General features: G+C 61.4%; 2 protein-coding genes across 2 annotated transcripts in view; one reads left to right on the forward strand and one right to left on the reverse strand.

The window, feature by feature from the left end:
* LOC311512389 (uncharacterized protein) overlaps positions 1-6,574 on the reverse strand; it is a 24,336-nt gene extending 17,762 nt beyond the window's left edge. The window contains exon 1 of the mRNA XM_084613600.1: positions 6,523-6,574. The gene's annotated coding sequence lies outside the window, so the exon portion shown is untranslated. The remainder of the gene's footprint in view (positions 1-6,522) is intronic.
* LOC311512486 (uncharacterized protein) overlaps positions 1-22,798 on the forward strand; it is a gene marked incomplete at its 5' end in the record, with an annotated part of 24,834 nt that extends 2,036 nt beyond the window's left edge. Inside the window, 4 exons of the mRNA XM_084613697.1 lie at positions 2,602-2,720; positions 6,429-7,476; positions 11,129-11,268; positions 20,951-22,798. Coding sequence (XP_084469823.1) covers positions 2,602-2,720; positions 6,429-7,476; positions 11,129-11,268; positions 20,951-21,999 — 2,356 coding nt within the window. The 3' untranslated portion in view covers positions 22,000-22,798. The remainder of the gene's footprint in view (positions 1-2,601; positions 2,721-6,428; positions 7,477-11,128; positions 11,269-20,950) is intronic.
* Between the last annotated feature and the right edge of the window lie 114 nt (positions 22,799-22,912).

Consider the following 22,912-nt stretch of genomic DNA (forward strand, 5'->3'; position numbering starts at 1 on the left):
GCTGATGTAAATTCAGTGCTGTTACAGCCAATTGACCCCAGCTGGGGATCTGGCCCTATTGACTCAAATGGAGCTATGGCTGATTGACATCTTTATTAATGATCTGGATGGTGGGATGGATTGCACCCTCAGTAAGTTCACGGCTGGCACTAAACTGGGGGAGAAGTAGATAGGCTGGAGGGTTGGGATAGAGTCCAGAGTGACCTAGACAAATGGGAGGATTGGGCCAAAAGAAACCCGATGAGGTTCAACAAGGACAAGTACAGAGTCCTGCACTTAGGAAAGAAGAATCCCATGCACTGCTACAGAGTAGGGACCGAATGGCTCGGCAGCAGTTCTGCAGAGAAGGACCTGGGGGTTACAGTGGACGAGAAGCTGGCTATGAGTCAACAGTGTGCCCTTGTTCCCAAGAAGGCCAATGGCATTTTGGGCTGCATTAGTGGGAGTGTTGCCAGCAGATCAAGGGAAGTGATTATTCCCCTCTATTCGGCACTGGTGAGGCCACATCTGGAATATTGCGTCCAGTTTTGGGCCCCCCACTACAGAAGGGATGTGGACAAATTGGAGAGAGTCCAGCGGAGGACAACGAAAATGATTAGGGGGCTGGAGCACATGACTTACAAGGGGAGGCTGAAGGACCTGGGCTTATTTTGTCTGCAGAAGAGAAGAATGAGGGGGGATTTGGTAGCAGCCTTCAACTACCTGAGGGGGTTCCAAAGAGGATGGAGCTCAGCTGTTCTCAGTGGTGGCAGACGACAGAACGAGGAGCAATGGTCTCAAGTTGCAGTGGGGGAGGTCGAGGTTGGAGATCAGGAAACACTATTTCACTAGGAGGGTGGTGAAGCCCTGGAATGGGTTCCCTAGGGAGGAGGTGGAATCTCCATCCTTTGAGGTGTTTAAGGCCCGGCTTGACAAAGCCCTGGCTGGGATGATTTAGTTGGGGTTGGTCCTGCTTGGAGCAGGGGGTGGGACTAGATGACCTCCTGAGGTCCCCTCCAACCCTGAGATTCTAGGGTTCTATGACCCCAGCTGGGATCTGGCCCCATTGACTCCAATGGAGCTACGGCCAATTGACCCCAGCTGGGGTCTGGCCCTGATTCTGTTCCCCATCAGTGTTTGCCCCTGACGGGCCCCCAGCTCTCAATCTCGGGGTGGGGGCGTGAGCTCCTGGATGCCCTCCAGCTGGGGGGACCTCCTGAAAAACAGGAAACACAGTGTTGAAATCAAAACCCCAGCTCGAGACGTTTGAGAACATGGCCAGATAATTATCTTGCTGAACAAGAACAATCTGCTGCTGAGGCTGCTGCGACTTGGCCTCCCTGCAGCACCCGAGGGGTTAATGCCCTGCTGCTCAAAAGCCAGGAGAATCATTGTTGCCATGGCTGGTGTAGATAGCAGCAGCAGGTGGGATTCCTGTGTTGGCACCAGAGGAGCGCTCAGCCCCAGCATTGTGGATAAGAAAGGGCTGATGGGAAATCTAGCTGGACCAGCAACGTGATCTAGTGAGTAAGGACATAGGGCTGGGAGCTAGGACTCCTGGGTTCTCTCCCTGGCTCTGGGAGGGGAGTGGGGTCTAGCAGTTAGAACAGGGCGGGCAGGGAGCCAGGACTCCTGGGTTCTCTCCCCAGCTCTACCACCAATCTATTGTGTGACCTTGGCCAAGTCTCCTCCCCTCTTGCTGCCTCGGTTTCCCCTTCCAGCCTTTGCCTATTTAGACTGGGCGCTCTCTGGGCAGGGACTGTCTGTGCAGCGCCTGGCACAACAGGGTCCTGAGCTAAGACCAGATCTCTCTTACTGTGAAATATACATCGTGAGCTGCTTGCACAGATGGGGAAACCAAGGCGGGGTGCTGGAAGTAATGTGGGCGGTTTCTCAGAGGGCGTCTGCAGCAGAGCAGGGAACAGAACCCAGGAGTCCGGAGTCCCAGGCGTCTCAGCCACAAGCCCCTGGTGCTACGCGGCCCCAGGAGAGACATAACGACGCAGCATCAATTAAGAAGCTTCGTCAAGGAAAATCCAGGCCAAGGCCACAAGGCGCTGCCAGGCCCAGCCATCGCCGTCAGGAGGCACTTGTGTTGCAGTCAGGCCCCTGCTCAGGATCGGGACCCCACTGCACCAGGGGCTGCACAGATGCATTGCAGGAGACGATCCCTGCCCTAAAACCAGTTGCACCAGTATAGCCGTTATCCCCTATGGGGAGCTAAAGGAGTAGCTCCATTTGCTGGCAGCACTAGTGCAGCTGTTATCCACCCTGTGCCCCCGCCTCTAGAGGGGCATGTTGCTGTCCTTTCCCCCCAGCATCCTGGTTCCTCATCCGTCAGAGACCTCTACACCTGCGGAGGACGTAGGAGAGCCAGGATATCCAGCCCCCCAGATCCCCATGACCCCCGCCCCCCCCCCCACCCAGTCCCCTTCAGGAGACACCAGGCTGGGACTGCCCATGCTGAGCCCTCCCCTCATCCTCCGCACCTGAGATCTCCCGCTCCCAGCCCTCCCTCGCGCTGCTCTCCTGGGGAAGGGACCACGCTCCCCCCAGAAGGGGCTCATCTAATCACTTCCTGCCAGTGCCCCGGCTTTACCCAACTTCCTACCTTCTGCGCAGCCTGCAGAGCCCCAGCACCAGGATTGCAGACAGCGCTGAGAGGAACAAGCCCTGGTCTATCTCCATCCACAGCTCCCTGGCCCATGGCATCCCCCGTCCCCACCAGGAGCTGGGGGCAGGTAAGTCCAAGCCTTGATTTGACAGAGATTGCAGGGAGCCAGCCATGCAGCAGGGACAGCCATCTACCGGCACCAGAGATGGGGAGAGCCCATGTCCCCATCCCTCCCAGCAGCCGAGACAGAGAGAACCCAGAGACCTGCCCCACTGTCCAGCCAAAGAGGGTCCCCAGTGGAACCCAGAGTCCCACTCCCACTCCCCTCCCAGAACCAGAGGGAGAACCCAGAAGTCCTGGCTCCCAGCCCTCCTCGTGTAACCATTAGACCCCACTCCCCTCCCAGTGCTGGGAATAGAACCCAGGAGTCCTGAGTCCCGGCCCCACCTTTTCTAACACTGGAGTGGGGGTGTGCGTAGAGGGCAGCAGCCAGGACTCCTGGGTCCCTCACAGCAGGCTGCTACCCCAGCACTGGACACGCCCAGCGGAGTCAGGCCACCAAGCCAGCCTGTGGGTCAGGTGAAGCACGAGGGCACTGGAGCACACCTGTAACAAGGGCCTCATCATCAAGTGTGGAGGGGTCTCCAGTGGGGTCCTGCGGGGATCGGGTCGTGCCCTGCGCTAGTTACCGCTGGGATCGGTGTCCGGGAAGGGAACATCAAACCCTCCCAGCTAACGTCAGCAGAAGGCCCAGAAATGGGGAAATTCTGAGGGGGCCGGGGCAGGGACCCAGAGCACGCGGGCAAACGCCGGGCGGTTTAACACGTCCGCACGTCCCCGCCCACGGCGAGGAACCGCAAATGTCAGCCCGGGGCACTCCCCTGGGGGGCAGCGACTCTGGAACAGATCTGGGGTGATGGCAGAGAGTCGGCTGGACTGGGGCTAACGCTGCCCTGGGCAGTGTAAGCAGGGATCTCGAGGAGCAGGGAGGGGATTTTCCCTCTGGAGCTGACCCGAGGGTGACTCTAGGTCTGGTTCTGGGGCGCACAGTCAGTCGGGGAGGGGTCAGAGCAGAGCCCCGAGGACGATTTGAGGGTTCGAAGCCCTGCCGCAGAGAGAGTGATGCCAGGAGCTCCACCTCGTGTGTTGAGCCCAGGGCAGGCTCCGGGGCACCGTGATCCCCGTCTGTCCGTCCCTACGCGGGGAGCAGAGAGTTGATCAGGGCTGGTCAGTTTTTACCGGGGTGAGGTGGAATTAACCATTGGGACCATGCACCAGGGCCAAGGGGGATTCTCCATCCCCGGCAGATTTTCAGTTCATACTGGGGGTTTTCCTAAAAGAGCAGCTCTGGGGATGGTTTGGGGGGCGGTCTCTGGCCTGGGCTAACGTGGGGTCAGGCTAGACGGCCACAGGGGCCCCTGCTGGCCGGGGATCTGGCAATGACTAAAATCAGGTGAATACCCACGGGGCAGCTAGAGACCAGCCCAGTTGGCTCAGGGGGTGAATGGAGCAAGAGGGCTACTGTATAACGGGGTATGGCGGAAGAGCCAGGACTCCTGGGTTCTCTCCCTGGCTTTGGGAGGGAAGTGGGGTCTAGTGGGTTCGAACGAGGTGTGCTGGGAGCCAGGACTCCTGGGTTCCATCCCTGGCTCTGGGAGGGGTGTGGGGTTGAGTGGGTTAGAGCAGTGGGGGATGGGAGCCAGGACTCCTGGGTTCTCTCCGCGGCTCTGCGAGGGGTGTGGGGTCTAGTGGGTTAGAGGCTAGGAGCCAGGACTCTTGGGTTCTCTCCCCAGCTCTGGGAGGGGTGTGGGGTCTAGTGGTTAAAGCTGGGGGATCTGGGAACCAGGACTCCTGGGTTCTCTCCCCGGCTCTGACTCTCTGTGTGACCTCCAGAGAGTCATTTCACCTCAGTTTCCTCTAGTACAAGTCGGGGTCGATGCTGCTGAAGCTGGTGGGGAGGAACAGCTGGGACCCCCCCGTAGCCACAGCTCAGGAGGGGCTGCGTGGCTCTCCAAAGGATGGAGCCCTGTAACACAAAGCCGGGGTTGGTACCCGCCCCCCAGGGGGGCTGGCTGTGTGTGGCGCAGCAGGCTGGCGGGGAGGGAACACGAGGTTAGCACCTGGGAACAGAAATCCCCTGAGACAAGAGGTCCCGGAGCTGTCTGGGGGGGCAGAATAGCAGGGGCTGCGAGTCGGGAGTGAGGGGCTGTCACGGAGTGTGGGGGAGTCCGGGCCCTGCACCCCTCTTCCTGGGATTCACTGAGACTCTCAGCCAGCCAGTAAAACGGAAGGTTTATTGGACAACAGGAACACAGTCCCCAACAGAGCTTGTGGGTACAACCAGGACCCCTCAGTCAAGTCCTTCTGGGGGAGCAGGGAGCTTAGACCCCAGCCCTGGGGTTCCCTGCGTTCCTCCACCCAGCCCCAAACGGAAACTAAACCCCCGCAGCCGGCTCCCTCCTGCAGCCTCTGTCCACATTCCTGGGCAGAGGTGTTACTTCCCCGCCCCCCTCCCGGCTCAGGTGACAGGCTCTCAGGTCTCCCATCCCCACTGAATGCATCTGATGAAGTGGGCTGTAGCTCACGAAAGCTCATGCTCAAATAAATTGGTCCGTCTCTAAGCTGCCACAAGTCCTCCTGTTCTTTTTGCAAATACAGACTAACACAGCTGCTCCTCTGAAACCCATCCCCAATGAAACCCCCCTGCCACATTCCCAGGTCAACACTCCCCCCTCCTCAGGCATCGACAGAGCTTGGCGAGGAGGGGGTCGGGAGAGGAGGGGCTGTGGGTCAGGAGTGATGGGCACTGCAGAGTTGTGGGGGAGACAGCAGGGGCTGCGTATTGGGAGTAGGGTCGCCAAATTTCTAATGGCACAAAACGGAACGCACTAGCCCTGTCCCCTGCCCCACGCCCTCCCCGAGGCTCCGCTCCCCTCCCTCGCTCTCCCTTTCATTGGGCTCGGGCAGGGGATTGTGCTGCGGGCTCCAGCTGGGGGTGTGGACTCTAGGATGGGGGCGGGGATGAGGGGTTTGGGGTCCAGGAGGGGGCTCTGGGACAGAGGGAGGGAGTGCAGGGTGCGGGCCCTGGGAGGGACTTTGGGTGAGGGAGGAGGTGCGGGATCCAGCAGGGAGTGCAGGGTGCTGGCCCTGGGAGGGAGTTTGGGTGCAGGAGGGGGCTCAGGGCTGGGGTGCAGGAGGGGGGTGCAGGGAGGGGGGAGGGGTGCAAGCTCTGGGAGGGAGTTTGGGTATGGAAGGGGGCTCAGGGCTGGGGGTGGGGTGCGGGTTCCAGGAAGTGCGGGAGGTTCCAGGGTGCGGGAGGGGGTTCCGATTTGGGGCAGGAGTTCGGGGTGCAGGCTCCGGCCAGGGGTGCTTACTTCAAGCAGTTCCCAGCCGGCAGTGCAGTGGGGCTGAGCCAGGCTCCCTGCCTGCCCTGGCTCCACGCTGCTCCCGGAAGAGGCCGCCATGTCCGGCTCATAGGCGCAGGGGCGGCCAGGCAGCTCTGTGCGGTGCGCACTGCCCACGCCCACAGGTACCGCCCCCGCAGCTCCCATTGGCCGCTGTTCCCGGCCAATGGGAGCTGCAGAGCCGGCACTCAGGGGCAGGGGCCGCACACGGAGCCCCCCTGGCAGCCCTACACCTAGGAGCCGGATATGGAGGTCACTTCCAGGAGCCGTGCAGCGCCAGGGCAGGCAGGGAGCCTGGCTTAGCCCCACCACGCCGCCAACCGGACTTTTAACGGCCCAGTCGGCGGTGCTGACCGGAGCCGCCAGGGTCCCTTTTCGACCAGACGTTACAGTCGAAAACCGGATGCCTGGCAACCCTAGTTGGGAGTGAGGGGCACCGGCCAGGCCACGTGCTAAAGCAGTCACCTCTCCCCAGGTTTCCGGCAACGCCACCCCACCCGTGGCCAACATCAGCGCCGCACACACCTCCAACGTCCTCAACCAGCTCTCGGTGGCCATCTTCGTGGTCTCCACCCTGCTGGGCCTGGTGGGCAACGGCCTGGTGGTCTGGGTCACCACCTTCCGCATGCGCCGGACGGTCAACTCGATCTGGTTCCTGAGCCTGGCGCTGGCCGACCTGCTCTACTCCCTGCTGCTGCCCTTCTACGCCGCCAAGACCGCCGCGGGCAATCACTGGGCCTTCGGCAACTTCCTCTGCAAAGCTGTCAACTCCCTCCTCTTCCTCAGCATGTTCGCCAGCGTCTTCCAGCTGACGCTCATCTCGGCCGATCGCTGCCTGCTGGTGGCCCGGCCCATCTGGGCCCAGCGGCTCCGCACGCCGCGCTGGGCCTGGGGGCTGGCCGGCGGGGCCTGGCTGCTGGCCGGGGCTTTCTCGGTCCCCTACCTGGTCTTCCGGCAGGTGAGCTGCCAGGCCAGGGGCTGCAGATGCATCAACAATTTCGGGGAGGGAGCGACGGGGGCGGCGCGGAAGCAGGCCCTGATCGTGGCACGGTTCGTGGCCGGCTTCCTGGCGCCGCTGCTGGTCATCACGGCCTGCCACGCGGTTGTGGCGCTGCGGGCCGGGCACCGGGGCCGCCGGCCCAGCCGCACGGCCAAGGTGGTGGCCGCCGTGGTGTTGAGCTTCTTCCTCTGCTGGCTGCCCTACCACGTCTTCAACTTCCTGCACGGCTCGCCCCGCAACCGGGCGGCCCTCCGGGTGGGCGCCTCCCTGGCCTTCAGCCTCACCTGCCTGGGCTGCTTCCTCAACCCCCTGCTCTACGCCTTCCTGGGCCGCCGCTTCCAGGAGGGGCTGCGGGGCAGCAGCCGCGCCCGCTGGCTGGAGGCCGCCCTGGCCGAGGACTCGCTGGGCTGCGGCAGTGGGCGCCGACGCAACCGCTCGCTGGGCTCCACCACCTCCTCCGAGCTGCGGGTGGCGCAGCCGTGACGGGGCCGGGGGGCCGGGGGCGGGGGGCGGGGGGCGGCTGTGGGAGGGCTCCGAGCAAGACGTGCCTGGAGGCCGTGGGCCGCGCCGGAGCAGTGCATGCTGGGAGGCCGTGGGCCGCGCCGGAGCAGTGCATGCTGGGAGCCCAGGGTTGTGCCGGAGCAGTGCATGCTGGGAGCCCTGGGCCGCGCCGGAGCAGTGCATGCTGGGAGCCCAGGGTTGTGCCGGAGCAGTGCATGCTGGGAGCCCTGGGCCGCGCCGGAGCAGTGCATGCTGGGAGGCCGTGGGCCGCGCCGGAGCAGTGCATGCTGGGAACTCTTTCCCTCATTGGCCACACCGGAGCAATAACGGGCCACGCCCCTTTCCCACGCTGCAGGAACTCGGTGGTGCTCACTGGCCGCCGCCCCCACAGGGTGGGCGGGGCTGTTACAAGGCTGTGGCTGCGGCGGTTGCCGTGGATACCACCCCCTGGCCACCATTTTGGGGCCTGATTTTCAGACCGCGGCGGAGTGATTCCTAAAGCCAGGCTCTCTTTATACGGATGGCTCAGATCTACTTTTGTGACGTCGACCACCCCATTGGTTGGTGTATCCTTCCACCGATTAAGGCAGTCCATCCCAAAAAAAAGAACTCTGGAAATCCAGCCCCCTTTATACAGGAGCCGGCTCTACTTTCAAGGGACACCAACTGAGCATCCTTCCGCCACCAAAGGAGTCCCTCAAAACATAGGCCTCAAAACTGGACCCTTTTTATACAGGAGTCGGATCTACTTTCAGTATATGCTGATTGTGTGTCCTTCTGCCAAAAAAAATAGTCCCTCAAAAAAATAATAGCGGAAAACCAGGCCCTTTTCGTACAGAAGCCCTGTGACGTTCCTCCATAACTTGTGCGTGTGTCCTTCTGCCAAACAATAAAAGGTGAAATAGCCCCTTAAAAATCTTAAAATAAACCTCCATCTTATGCAGGTACCGGGACTACTTCCTTTGTCATCGTCTCGCGCTCTGTTTTGTGGCCTTCCACCACAAAATATAGTCCCTGAAACACCCATGGGAAAGCTGCGCCCTTTAAATACAAGGGCTGGGCCTTATTACACCCCCTGTCTGTCTTCTTCCACTCAAAAGAAGTAGTCCACCCCACAAGTAGAGGGCGTCTCCTTGTCTCCTTTGTATCCTGTCCCGGACAGATGAACGCCAGCAAAAATAGCCCCTCCAATAAGCATCCTGAGAGGCCTGCTCTGTGATACAGGCCAGAACTCTGCCGCCCTCCCCCTGAGCTGTGTATCCTTCCGCCGTCCCGGCAATAGCCTCTCCCAAGAAACAGTGAAAAAAGCTGCCAAAGTGGCTTGGGTTTCTATGAAAGACCAAAGGCAGAGGGTGTGACTTTAGCCCTGGGGGGGCTGCGCCTGGATGGAACAGCCAGTGGGGTAGAGCTCTGCAAGCCCTGCCCCTGGGCGGAGTCATGCTGCTTAGTGGGCGGGGCTTGGTAAGCCCCTCCCATGGGCGGTGCCATGTCTTTTAGTGGGTGGGGCTGTGGCTCTGGCCCTCCCAGTGGCCACCTGGGGTGTTTGTTACAGAGAAAGGAACGGGTGAGACTTGTCCACGGCCACATGGTGAATCAGTGAGACAGCTGGGAATTGAACCCAGGAGTCCTGGTTCCCTGCTTCCCTGCTCTAACCACTAGACCCCACACCCCTCACAGAACTGAGGATAGAACCCAGGCATCCTGGCTCCCAGCGTCCCGCTCTCACCCACTAGACCCCACTCCCCTCCCAGAGCCGGGGAGAGAACCCAGGAGTCCTGGCTGCCAGCCTGCCGCTGCTCTAACCCACTAGACCCCACTTCTCTCACAGAGCAGGGGGAGAACCCAGGTATCCTGGCTGCCAGCCTGCCGCTGCTCTAACCCACTAGACACCACTCCCCTCCCAGAGCCGGGGAGAGAACCCAGGAGTCCTGGCTCCCAGCCCACCTCGCTCTTACCCACTAGACCCCACTCCCCTCCCAGAGCCGGGGAGAGAACCCAGGAGTCCTGGCTGCCAGCCTGCCGCTGCTCTAACCCACTAGACCCCACTCCCCTCCCAGAGCAGGGGGAGAACCCAGGAGTCCTGGCTGCCAGCCCCGCTGCTCTAACCCACTAGACCCCACTCCCCTCCCAAAGCCAGGGAGAGAACCCAGGAGTCCTGGCTGCCAGCCCCACTGCTCTCACCCCCTAGACCCCACTCCCCTCCCAGAGCAGGGGGAGAACCCAGGAGTCCTGGCTGCCAGCCCCGCTGCTCTCACCCCCTAGACCCCACTCCCCGCCCAGGGCTGGCAAAGGGAGCCAGGGGTGCATGGCAGGCGGGCGGGGCTCCAACCTGGCTCGCAGCAGGAGGAAGACGATACCTCCAGTTCCAGATCTGGAAAGGGGAAGCTGAGGCCCCTGCTCTGAGGCCAGGGGAGTTTTCCACCAGAGGATGAAGCAACCCGGCTTCCCATCCCACCGGTCAAGGAGGAAGTGAAAGCCCAGGGCAGAGGTGGGCGAGGGGTGGCAGAGCACCCACCAGCAGCCCCACGGATCAGCCCCTCCTCCTCCCTCCCAGGCCAGCACTTCCCACCCACCGTGATCACCTGGGAGGGGAGGGAGAGGAGGGGGGGCAGGAAGAGGTGGGGGAGGGGGCGGAATGGGGCAGGAGTGGGGGCTTGGGGGAAGGGGGTGGAGTGGGAGCAGAGCGAGGGTGGGAAGAGGTGGGGTGGCGGCTTGGCGGAAGGGGTGCAGTGGGGGCAGGGTCTGGGGCGGAGCAGGGGTGGGAAGAGGTGGGGTGCGGGGTTGGGGGAAGGGAAGGGGTGGAGTGGGGGCAGAGCGGGGGTGGGAAGAGGTGGGGTGCGGGGTTGGGGGAAGGGAAGGGGTGGAGTGGGGGCAGAGCGGGGATGGGAAGAGGTGGGGTGCGGGGTTGGGGGAAGGGGTGGAGTGGGGGCAGAGCGGGGATGGGAAGAGGTGGGGTGCGGGGTTGGGGGAAGGGAAGGGGTGGAGTGGGGGCAGAGCGGGGATGGGAAGAGGTGGGGTGCGGGGTTGGGGGAAGGGAAGGGGTGGAGTGGGGGCAGAGCGGGGATGGGAAGAGGTGGGGTGTGGGGTTGGGGGAAGGGGTGGAGTGGGAGCAGAGCGGGGGTGGGAAGAGGTGGGGTGTGGGGTTGGGGGAAGGGGTGCAGTGGGGCGGGGCCTAGGGCAGAGCGGGGGTCGAGCCCCCCCATGGATGGCTGGGCGCTGACAAGACGCCCACCAAAGGCAACACCCCCGCCAAGTCCAGCCCAGCACCCTAAGGCCTTGCCATGCAAGGTGGAGCAGAGCATGCTGGGAACTCTTGCCCCCCCGCCCCCCTTGGCCATGGTGCAGCCGTGCATGCTGGGAGCTGCCTGACACCTCGCTTGGCTGCTCTGCCGCAGTGCATTGTGGGAATCCTCCCCCTCCCCAGTTGCTCACGCCTGGCTCCTAAGCGAGCCCTGCCCCATGTCTCCAGCCGCTCCTCCCGGACACCTGGGTTCTCCCCTGCCGGCCCTGCCACGACCCCACCGCTCCCGCCCCGACGGCCCCCCGCCCCCACGCTGGCAGCAGCAGGTGGTGTGTGGGTGTGCGCCCCCCCCCAGCCCACTTCTCCTTTTCAGCGCATCACTGCCCCAGCGCGTCCGCTCTGGCTGGGGCCCAACCCCGGGGGGGCGGGGGGCGGGGGGCGGGGGCCGGTCTGGCAGCCGCCGGGTTCCCGGAAAACAAGCTCAGGGCCAGGCACAAGCGCACGGGGCCGGCGGGCGCTGCCTCCCCAGGTAACGGGGTGGGGGGCCCCCCCCAGCCCCTGTGGCGGCCGGACCGGCCACACGGGCAGGGGCCGGGCGGGGGGGTAATAGACCAGCTCTGTGTGCGTGGGGGGGGCCCACGTTGTGTGTCAGCTGTGTGTGCGTTATACCCATCGCTCCGTGTGTGTGTCTGCGGGCAGGCGTTGTGTGTCGGTCGTGGCTGTGTGTGTGTTATCACACTGGGTGTGTGCGTGCCCACGTTGTGTGTCGGTCGTGGCTGTGTGTGTGTTACGACACTGGGTCTGTGTGTGCCCACGTTGTGTGTCGGTCGTGGCTGTGTGTGTGTTATCACACTGGGTGTGTGCGTGCCCACGTTGTGTGTCGGTCGTGGCTGTGTGTGTGTTACGACACTGGGTCTGTGTGTGCCCACGTTGTGTGTCGGTCGTGGCTGTGTGTGTGTTATGACACTCCGGGTCTGTGTGTGCCCACGTTGTGTGTCGGTCGTGGCTGTGTGTGTGTTACGACACTGGGTCTGTGTGTGCCCACGTTGTGTGTCGGTCGTGGCTGTGTGTGTGTTACGACACTGGGTCTGTGTGTGCCCACGTTGTGTGTCGGTCGTGGCTGTGTGTGTGTTACGACACTGGGTCTGTGTGTGCCCACGTTGTGTGTCGGTCGTGGCTGTGTGTGTGTTACGACACTGGGTCTGTGTGTGCCCACGTTGTGTGTCGGTCGTGGCTGTGTGTGTGTTACGACACTGGGTCTGTGCGTGCCCACGTTGTGTGTCGGTCGTGGCTGTGTGTGTGTTATGACACTGGGTGTGTGCGTGCCCACGTTGTGTGTCGGTCGTGGCTGTGTGTGTTATCACACTGGGTCTGTGTGTGCCCACGTTGTGTGTCGGTCGTGGCTGTGTGTGTTATCACACTGGGTCTGTGTGTGCCCACGTTGTGTGTCGGTCGTGGCTGTGTGTGTGTTATCACACTGGGTCTGTGTGTGCCCACGTTGTGTGTCGGTCGTGGCTGTGTGTGTGTTATCACACTGGGTCTGTGTGTGCCCACGTTGTGTGTCGGTCGTGGCTGTGTGTGTGTTATGACACTGGGTGTGTGCGTGCCCACGTTGTGTGTCGGTCGTGGCTGTGTGTGTGTTATGACACTCCGGGTCTGTGTGTGCCCACATTGTGTGTCGGTCGTGGCTGTGTGTGTGTTATGACACTGGGTGTGTGCGTGCCCACGTTGTGTGTCGGTCGTGGCTGTGTGTGTTATCACACTGGGTCTGTGTGTGCCCATGTTGTGTGTCGGTCGTGGCTGTGTGTGTGTTATCACACTGGGTCTGTGTGTGCCCACGTTGTGTGTCGGTCGTGGCTGTGTGTGTGTTATCACACTGGGTCTGTGTGTGCCCACGTTGTGTGTCGGTCGTGGCTGTGTGTGTGTTATGACACTCCGGGTCTGTGTGTGCCCACGTTGTGTGTCGGTCGTGGCTGTGTGTGTGTTATGACACTGGGTGTGTGCGTGCCCACGTTGTGTGTCGGTCGTGGCTGTGTGTGTGTTATGACACTCCGGGTCTGTGTGTGCCCACGTTGTGTGTCGGTCGTGGCTGTGTGTGTGTTATGACACTGGGTGTGTGCGTGCCCACGTTGTGTGTCGGTCGTGGCTGTGTGTGTTATCACACTGGGTCTGTGTGTGCCCACGTTGTGTGTCGGTCGTGGCTGTGTGTGTGTTATCACACTGGGTCTGTGTGTGCCCACGTTGTGTGTCGGTCGTGGCTGTGTGTGTGTTATCACACTGGGTCTGTGTGTGCCCACGTTGTGTGTCGGTCGTGGCTGTGTGTGTGTTATCACACTGGGTCTGTGTGTGCCCACGTTGTGTGTCGGTCGTGGCTGTGTGTGTTATCACACTGGGTCTGTGTGTGCCCATGTTGTGTGTCGGTCGTGGCTGTGTGTGTGTTATCACACTGGGTCTGTGTGTGCCCACGTTGTGTGTCGGTCGTGGCTGTGTGTGTGTTATGACACTGGGTGTGTGCGTGCCCACGTTGTGTGTCGGTCGTGGCTGTGTGTGTTATCACACTGGGTCTCTGTGTGCCCACGTTGTGTGTCGGTCATGGCTGTGTGTGCCCACGTTGTGTGTCGGTCGTGGCTGTGTGTGTGTTATGACACTCCGGGTCTGTGTGTGCCCACGTTGTGTGTCGGTCGTGGCTGTGTGTGTTACGACACTGGGTCTGTGTGTGCCCACGTTGTGTGTCGGTCGTGGCTGTGTGTGTGTTATCACACTGGGTCTGTGTGTGCCCACGTTGTGTGTCGGTCGTGGCTGTGTGTGTGTTATGACACTGGGTGTGTGCGTGCCCACGTTGTGTGTCGGTCGTGGCTGTGTGTGTGTTATGACACTCCGGGTCTGTGTGTGCCCATGTTGTGTGTCGGTCGTGGGTGTGTGTGTGTTATGACACTCCGGGTCTGTGTGTGCCCACGTTGTGTGTCGGTCGTGGCTGTGTGTGTTACGACACTGGGTCTGTGTGTGCCCACGTTGTGTGTCGGTCGTGGCTGTGCGTGGGTTAGGACACTGGGTCTGTGTGTGCCCACGTTGTGTGTCGGTCGTGGCTGTGTGTGTTATCACACTGGGTCTGTGCGTGCCCACGTTGTGTGTCGGTCGTGGCTGTGTGTGTGTTATGACGCTCCAGGTCTGTGCGTGCCCACGTTGTGTGTCGGTCGTGGCTGTGTGTGTGTTATGACACTGGGTCTGTGTGTGCCCACGTTGTGTGTCGGTCGTGGCTGTGTGTGTGTTATCACACTGGGTGTGTGCGTGCCCACGTTGTGTGTCGGTCGTGGCTGTGTGTGTGTTACGACACTGGGTCTGTGTGTGCCCACGTTGTGTGTCGGTCGTGGCTGTGTGTGTGTTATGACACTCCGGGTCTGTGTGTGCCCACGTTGTGTGTCGGTCGTGGCTGTGTGTGTGTTATGACACTCCGGGTCTGTGTGTGCCCACGTTGTGTGTCGGTCGTGGCTGTGTGTGTGTTACGACACTGGGTCTGTGTGTGCCCACGTTGTGTGTCGGTCGTGGCTGTGTGTGGGTTAGGACACTGGGTCTGTGTGTGCCCACGTTGTGTGTCGGTCGTGGCTGTGTGTGTTATCACACTGGGTCTGTGCGTGCCCACGTTGTGTGTCGGTCGTGGCTGTGTGTGTGTTATGACGCTCCAGGTCTGTGCGTGCCCACGTTGTGTGTCGGTCGTGGCTGTGTGTGTGTTATGACACTGGGTCTGTGTGTGCCCACATTGTGTGTCGGTCGTGGCTGTGTGTGTGTTATCACACTGGGTGTGTGCGTGCCCACGTTGTGTGTCGGTCGTGGCTGTGTGTGTGTTACGACACTGGGTCTGTGTGTGCCCACGTTGTGTGTCGGTCGTGGCTGTGTGTGTGTTACGACACTGGGTCTGTGTGTGCCCACGTTGTGTGTCGGTCGTGGCTGTGTGTGTGTTATGACACTCCGGGTCTGTGTGTGCCCACGTTGTGTGTCGGTCGTGGCTGTGTGTGTGTTATCACACTGGGTCTGTGCATGCCCACGTTGTGTGTCGGTCGTGGCTGTGTGTGTGTTATCACACTGGGTCTGTGCGTGCCCACGTTGTGTGTCGGTCGTGGCTGTGTGTGTGTTATCACACTGGGTGTGTGCGTGCCCACGTTGTGTGTCGGTCGTGGCTGTGTGTGTGTTACGACACTGGGTCTGTGTGTGCCCACGTTGTGTGTCGGTCATGGCTGTGTGTGTGTTATCACACTGGGTGTGTGCGTGCCCACGTTGTGTGTCGGTCGTGGCTGTGTGTGTGTTATGACACTGGGTCTGTGTGTGCCCACGTTGTGTGTCGGTCGTGGCTGTGTGTGTGTTATGACACTCCGGGTCTGTGTGTGCCCACGTTGTGTGTCGGTCGTGGCTGTGTGTGTGTTACGACACTGGGTCTGTGTGTGCCCACGTTGTGTGTCGGTCGTGGCTGTGTGTGTGTTATGACACTGGGTGTGTGCGTGCCCACGTTGTGTGTCGGTCATGGCTGTGTGTGTTATCACACTGGGTCTGTGTGTGCCCATGTTGTGTGTCGGTCGTGGCTGTGTGTGTGTTATCACACTGGGTCTGTGTGTGCCCACGTTGTGTGTCGGTCGTGGCTGTGTGTGTGTTACGACACTGGGTCTGTGTGTGCCCACGTTGTGTGTCGGTCGTGGCTGTGTGTGTGTTATCACACTGGGTCTGTGTGTGCCCACGTTGTGTGTCGGTCGTGGCTGTGTGTGTGTTATGACACTGGGTGTGTGCGTGCCCACGTTGTGTGTCGGTCGTGGCTGTGTGTGTTATCACACTGGGTCTGTGTGTGCCCATGTTGTGTGTCGGTCGTGGCTGTGTGTGTGTTATCACACTGGGTCTGTGTGTGCCCACGTTGTGTGTCGGTCGTGGCTGTGTGTGTGTTACGACACTGGGTCTGTGTGTGCCCACGTTGTGTGTCGGTCGTGGCTGTGTGTGTGTTATCACACTGGGTGTGTGCGTGCCCACGTTGTGTGTCGGTCGTGGCTGTGTGTGTGTTACGACACTGGGTCTGTGTGTGCCCACCTTGTGTGTCGGTCATGGCTGTGTGTGTGTTATGACACTCCGGGTCTGTGTGTGCCCACGTTGTGTGTCGGTCGTGGCTGTGTGTGTGTTACGACACTGGGTCTGTGTGTGCCCACGTTGTGTGTCGGTCGTGGCTGTGTGTGTGTTATGACACTGGGTGTGTGCGTGCCCACGTTGTGTGTCGGTCGTGGCTGTGTGTGTTATCACATTGGGTCTGTGTGTGCCCATGTTGTGTGTCGGTCGTGGCTGTGTGTGTGTTATCACACTGGGTCTGTGTGTGCCCACGTTGTGTGTCGGTCGTGGCTGTGTGTGTGTTACGACACTGGGTCTGTGTGTGCCCACGTTGTGTGTCGGTCGTGGCTGTGTGTGTGTTATGACACTCCGGGTCTGTGTGTGCCCACGTTGTGTGTCGGTCGTGGCTGTGTGTGTGTTACGACACTGGGTCTGTGTGTGCCCACGTTGTGTGTCGGTCGTGGCTGTGTGTGTGTTATGACACTGGGTGTGTGCGTGCCCACGTTGTGTGTCGGTCGTGGCTGTGTGTGTTATCACACTGGGTCTGTGTGTGCCCATGTTGTGTGTCGGTCGTGGCTGTGTGTGTGTTATCACACTGGGTCTGTGTGTGCCCACGTTGTGTGTCGGTCGTGGCTGTGTGTGTGTTACGACACTGGGTCTGTGTGTGCCCACGTTGTGTGTCGGTCGTGGCTGTGTGTGTGTTATCACACTGGGTGTGTGCGTGCCCACGTTGTGTGTCGGTCGTGGCTGTGTGTGTGTTACGACACTGGGTCTGTGTGTGCCCACGTTGTGTGTCGGTCATGGCTGTGTGTGTGTTATGACACTCCGGGTCTGTGTGTGCCCACGTTGTGTGTCGGTCGTGGCTGTGTGTGTGTTACGACACTGGGTCTGTGTGTGCCCACGTTGTGTGTCGGTCGTGGCTGTGTGTGTGTTATGACACTGGGTGTGTGCGTGCCCACGTTGTGTGTCGGTCGTGGCTGTGTGTGTTATCACATTGGGTCTGTGTGTGCCCATGTTGTGTGTCGGTCGTGGCTGTGTGTGTGTTATCACACTGGGTCTGTGTGTGCCCACGTTGTGTGTCGGTCGTGGCTGTGTGTGTGTTACGACACTGGGTCTGTGTGTGCCCACGTTGTGTGTCGGTCGTGGCTGTGTGTGTGTTACGACACTGGGTCTGTGTGTGCCCACGTTGTGTGTCGGTCGTGGCTGTGTGTGTGTTATCACACTGGGTGTGTGCGTGCCCACATTGTGTGTCGGTCGTGGCTGTGTGTGTGTTACGACACTGGGTCTGTGTGTGCCCACGTTGTGTGTCGGTCGTGGCTGTGTGTGTGTTATGACACTGGGTGTGTGCGTGCCCACGTTGTGTGTCGGTCGTGGCTGTGTGTGTTATCACACTGGGTCTGTGTGTGCCCACGTTGTGTGTCGGTCGTGGCTGTGTGTGTGTTATCACACTGGGTCTGTGTGTGCCCACGTTGTGTGTCGGTCGTGGCTGTGTGTGTGTTATGACACTGGGTGTGTGCGTGCCCACGTTGTGTGTCGGTCGTGGCTGTGTGTGTTATCACACTGGGTCTCTGTGTGCCCACGTTGTGTGTCGGTCGTGGCTGTGTGTGCCCACGTTGTGTGTCGGTCGTGGCTGTGTGTGTGTTATGACACTCCGGGTCTGTGTGTGCCCACGTTGTGTGTCGGTCGTGGCTTTGTGTGTTACGACACTGGGTCTGTGTGTGCCCACGTTGTGTGTCGGTCGTGGCTGTGTGTGTGTTATGACACTCCGGGTCTGTGTGTGCCCACGTTGTGTGTCGGTCGTGGCTGTGTGTGTGTTATGACACTGGGTGTGTGCGTGCCCACGTTGTGTGTCGGTCGTGGCTGTGTGTGTGTTATGACACTCCGGGTCTGTGTGTGCCCACGTTGTGTGTCGGTCGTGGGTGTGTGTGTGTTATGACACTCCACGTCTGTGTGTGCCCACGTTGTGTGTCGGTCGTGGCTGTGTGTGTGTTACGACACTGGGTCTGTGTGTGCCCACGTTGTGTGTCGGTCGTGGGTGTGTGTGGGTTAGGACACTGGGTCTGTGTGTGCCCATGTTGTGTGTCGGTCGTGGCTGTGTGTGTTATCACACTGGGTCTGTGCGTGCCCACGTTGTGTGTCGGTCGTGGCTGTGTGTGTGTTATGACGCTCCAGGTCTGTGCGTGCCCACGTTGTGTGTCGGTCGTGGCTGTGTGTGGGTTATGACACTGGGTCTGTGTGTGCCCACGTTGTGTGTCGGTCGTGGCTGTGTGTGTTATCACACTGGGTCTGTGTGTGCCCACGTTGTGTGTCGGTCGTGGCTGTGTGTGTTATCACACTGGGTCTGTGCGTGCCCACGTTGTGTGTCGGTCGTGGCTGTGTGTGTGTTATCACACTGGGTCTGTGCGTGCCCACGTTGTGTGTCGGTCGTGGCTGTGTGTGTGTTATCACACTGGGTCTGTGCGTGCCCACGTTGTGTGTCGGTCGTGGCTGTGTGTGTGTTATCACACTGGGTCTGTGTGTGCCCACGTTGTGTGTCGGTCGTGGCTGTGTGTGTGTTATCACACTGGGTCTGTGTGTGCCCATGTTGTGTGTCGGTCGTGGCTGTGTGTGTGTTATGACACTGGGTGTGTGCGTGCCCACGTTGTGTGTCGGTCGTGGCTGTGTGTGTTATCACACTGGGTCTGTGTGTGCCCACGTTGTGTGTCGGTCGTGGCTGTGTGTGTGTTATCACACTGGGTCTGTGTGTGCCCACGTTGTGTGTCGGTCGTGGCTGTGTGTGTGTTATCACACTGGGTCTGTGTGTGCCCACGTTGTGTGTCGGTCGTGGCTGTGTGTGTGTTATGACACTGGGTGTGTGCGTGCCCACGTTGTGTGTCGGTCGTGGCTGTGTGTGTTATCACACTGGGTCTCTGTGTGCCCACGTTGTGTGTCGGTCATGGCTGTGTGTGCCCACGTTGTGTGTCGGTCGTGGCTGTGTGTGTGTTATGACACTCCGGGTCTGTGTGTGCCCACGTTGTGTGTCGGTCGTGGCTGTGTGTGTTACGACACTGGGTCTGTGTGTGCCCACGTTGTGTGTCGGTCGTGGCTGTGTGTGTGTTATCACACTGGGTCTGTGTGTGCCCACGTTGTGTGTCGGTCGTGGCTGTGTGTGTGTTATCACACTGGGTCTGTGTGTGCCCACGTTGTGTGTCGGTCGTGGCTGTGTGTGTGTTATCACACTGGGTCTGTGTGTGCCCACGTTGTGTGTCGGTCGTGGCTGTGTGTGTGTTATGACACTGGGACTGTGCGTGCCCACGTTGTGTGTCGGTCGTGGCTGTGTGTGTGTTATGACACTCCGGGTCTGTGTGTGCCCACGTTGTGTGTCGGTCGTGGGTGTGTGTGTGTTATGACACTCCGGGTCTGTGTGTGCCCACGTTGTGTGTCGGTCGTGGCTGTGTGTGTGTTACGACACTGGGTCTGTGTGTGCCCACGTTGTGTGTCGGTCATGGCTGTGTGTGGGTTAGGACACTGGGTCTGTGTGTGCCCACGTTGTTTGTCAGTCGTGGCTGTGTGTGTTATCACACTGGGTCTGTGTGTGCCCACGTTGTGTGTCGGTCGTGGCTGTGTGTGTGTTACGACACTGGGTCTGTGTGTGCCCACGTTGTGTGTCGGTCGTGGCTGTGTGTGGGTTAGGACACTGGGTCTGTGTGTGCCCACGTTGTGTGTCGGTCGTGGCTGTGTGTGTTATCACACTGGGTCTGTGCGTGCCCACGTTGTGTGTCGGTCGTGGCTGTGTGTGTGTTATGACGCTCCAGGTCTGTGCGTGCCCACGTTGTGTGTCGGTCGTGGCTGTGTGTGTTATCACACTGGGTCTGTGCGTGCCCACGTTGTGTGTCGGTCGTGGCTGTGTGTGTGTTATGACGCTCCAGGTCTCTGCGTGCCCACGTTGTGTGTCGGTCGTGCCATGGCGTGTGAATTGTAACACCCTAGCTCCGTGCGTGTGTCTGCCCTGCGGCCGGACCCGGGCCGCCCCATCGGGGTCAGACCGACCCAGGCCAGGCAGCAGGCGAGCCAGGGGCTGCGGGGGCGGGGGGGGGGGAAGGTGCCCCCGACTCGTCGCTCGTTTTCAGCAGGGGCTGGAGCGAAGCGAGGGTGTGTCCGTCTGTCCCGCAGTGTAGACAGACCGGTGGGGGGGAGGGGGGGTCTGTGGCTCTGTTGTGCCGTTTGGGGGGGGGTCCGAGGATGCTCCATGTGCGAGCTGGGAGGGGGCTGTGGGGGAGGGGGGCTGAGATTTGTCTTGGTTGTTCTGTGCCGGTGGTTGGGCTCTGGTAGCTTTTGGGGGGTGGGGGCGAGTCTGGGCCATGGCCCTGTCCTGGATAAGTGGGAGGGCTGGGTCTGCCCTGCATAGAACCCAGGAGTCCTGGCTCCGAGCCCCCACTCCTGTCTCAGAGCCAGGGGGAGAACCCAGGCGTCCTAGAAGCCCTGCACAGGGTTATTTCCCCCTTTTTCCTGGTTGAGAGGCACCACCGCCGGGGGGAGCAGAGATGAAAACCAGGTGTGGAAGTTGGCGTCTCTCCGCCCACAGTCCGGACACCGGGCAAGGAGCCAGATGTACGCCCGCGCCCCCCAGGCTGCCAGGGAACGATCATGCCCCCACTAGCTACCACCGCTCCCGGGGCCCTTAGCTGGGAGCCCAGAGACGGACAAAGGGCTCAGCCCCGCAGCACCTGGGGAAGACCCGGGTTGAGCCTGGCCATGCAAATAAACCCAGCCCCACCTCCACAGAGGGTTGCTGTGAACCCTTCCCTGGCTAGGGGGTGCCACCCCCAGGGCAGGGACTGGCTGGCTCAGTGGGGCAGGGAACGGGACACGGGACCTTTCCCCTCTCGGGGGCACTAGCCCCGATCCGGCCCCTGGGCAGGGACTGGCCACTCAGTGGGGTAGGGAACGGGACACGGGACCTTTCCCCTCTCGGGGGCACTAGCCCCGATCCAGCCCTAGGGTGGGAGACTGGCTGACTCAGTGGGGCAGGGAATAGGACATGGGGCCTTTCCCCTCTCGGGGGCACCGGTGCTGGTCCGGCCCCAGGGCGGGGGACTGGCAGGCTCTGGGAACAGGCCTCCCCTCACTCTCAGTGTCTCTCCCTGTCTCAGGTCCTGGCATGGAGGCCAACGTCTCCGGTCTCTGGCTGACCAGCCCTGGTCCTTCTCCTGTCAAGGCCAAGGCTGACCTGAGCGCCGTCATGGACCGAGTCCAGGTCATCTTCTACACCGTGGTCTGTGTGGGGGGCTCGCTGGGCAACGGGCTGGTGATCTGGCTCACTGCCCGCCGGGCCGGCCGCTCCATCAACTGCGTCTGGTTCCTCAACCTGGCGGTGGCCGACTTCATCTTCTCGGTCACCCGGGTGGTGCCCCTAGCGAAGAACGCCTTCTACCGCGGGCACTGGCCCTTCGGCGTCTTCCTGTGCCGGGCCACCAGCTTCACCAAGTACCTCAACATGTTCTGCAGCCTCTTCCTCTTGGCAGCCATCAGCCTGGACCGACTGGCGGCCGTGGCCTTCCCGGTGTGGTCCAGGAACCGCCGGGGGCCCCGCCTGGCGTGGGCGGCCGCTGCTGGGGCCTGGGGGGCGGCCGCCGCGGCCAGCCTGCCCTTCTACCTCTACCGCAACCTGGTGCCGGAGGGGAAGGCCAGTGGCCTCAAGTGCTCCTTGACGCTGGGAGAAGGGCCCAAGCTGACGCTGTATCTCCTCCGGCTGCTCTGCGGCTTCCTGGCCCCCTTCGCCATCATCCTGGCCTGCTACGGGGCCCTGGCGGCCATGCTGAGGGGGCGCCCGGCCACCGTCCGCTCCAGGAAGCCCTTCAAGGTCATGGCGGCCATCGTGGTGACCTTCTTCCTCTGCTGGGCCCCCTACCACCTCTTCCTCCTCCTCAAGCTGGCAGGCGTCAAGGGCCAGGCCATGGCCGTGGGGCTGCCGCTCGCCTCCTCCCTGGCCTATCTCAACAGCTGCGCCAACCCTGTCCTCTACTTCTTCATGGGGCTGGACTTCCGCCGGGCGCTGGGCCGCACCACCTTGGCCGGGGCCTTCCGCCGGGCCCTGCTGGAGGACGCGGGCTACTCCGCCGGGTCCCACAGCCGCAGGAAGCAGGCAGCCTCCTCCGTGGATGGGCTGGCCCAGAGCTCGGTGGCCCCCAACCTGGCTTGAGAGACCCCGAACTTATCCAGAACAGGGAGCAGGGCCTGTGGGGCCGAGGGAGGCAGGGACTGAGTGAGGGGGGTGCCCCTGGCATGGACGGCAGTGGCAAAGAGAGCAGCCCAAAGGCAGATGCCAAAGAAGCCCCGCAGCCATCCCACTGTAGACACCAATGTGCTTCTTCCTGACCAGAGACCTGTGGGTGTCCCCAGAGCGGGGACAGCAGCAAAGAGGGCTACACGCAGCCCTACACACACATACTCACACTGACAGCACCCCCGCCCACAGCCTTTATCCATCCCACTACCCCCACCAACGTGAGTGCCGCTGTCCTTGAACCAGACTCCTCCATCCACCCCCAAAGCACTTGGAGGAAGAGCTCCACAAACACAGCCTCTGCCCACCCCCAACACACACACGTGCACACAGCCCCGCCCGCACCCAGCCATGAGGTATCCCACCGGCCCCACCAATGTGCTTCCCTGTCCTGGAGAGACTTGCCTGTGGGGCTGCAGAACAAACAGCAGCTTGGATAGCGGCTAAGAGCCCACTGCCTGCCCAGAGCTCAACCCTCCCTTTCCACCCCCCACTGCTCCCCGCACACACACACAGATCCACCCCATCCATCCCACCTCCCCCACCACTGTGCCTGATTCTCTTATGGCCTGGCCCCTCCCACATCCCTCCAGGGCGGGAGGCCACCAAGCCCTGCCCTGTTGGAGCGGGGTGGGGCCCAGTCAGGCCAGGAGGTCCCAGTGGCAGCTTGGGTCTGAGTCCCCACAAACTCATGCCATGGATCGTCCCATTAAAACAACAGCTTCTCCTTGAACGTCTCTGGCCTGTTCGCTGCACGTGAGCCCAGCCCCGACATGGGGGAGGGAGCCTGGGAGGCCTGGGAGACAAAGGGCTCCTTGTGACGAGGTGC

The sequence above is a fragment of the Lepidochelys olivacea genome (genome assembly GCF_965140295.1).
Source record: "Lepidochelys olivacea isolate rLepOli2 genome assembly, chromosome: 24".
Classification (NCBI taxonomy): domain Eukaryota; kingdom Metazoa; phylum Chordata; order Testudines; family Cheloniidae; genus Lepidochelys; species Lepidochelys olivacea.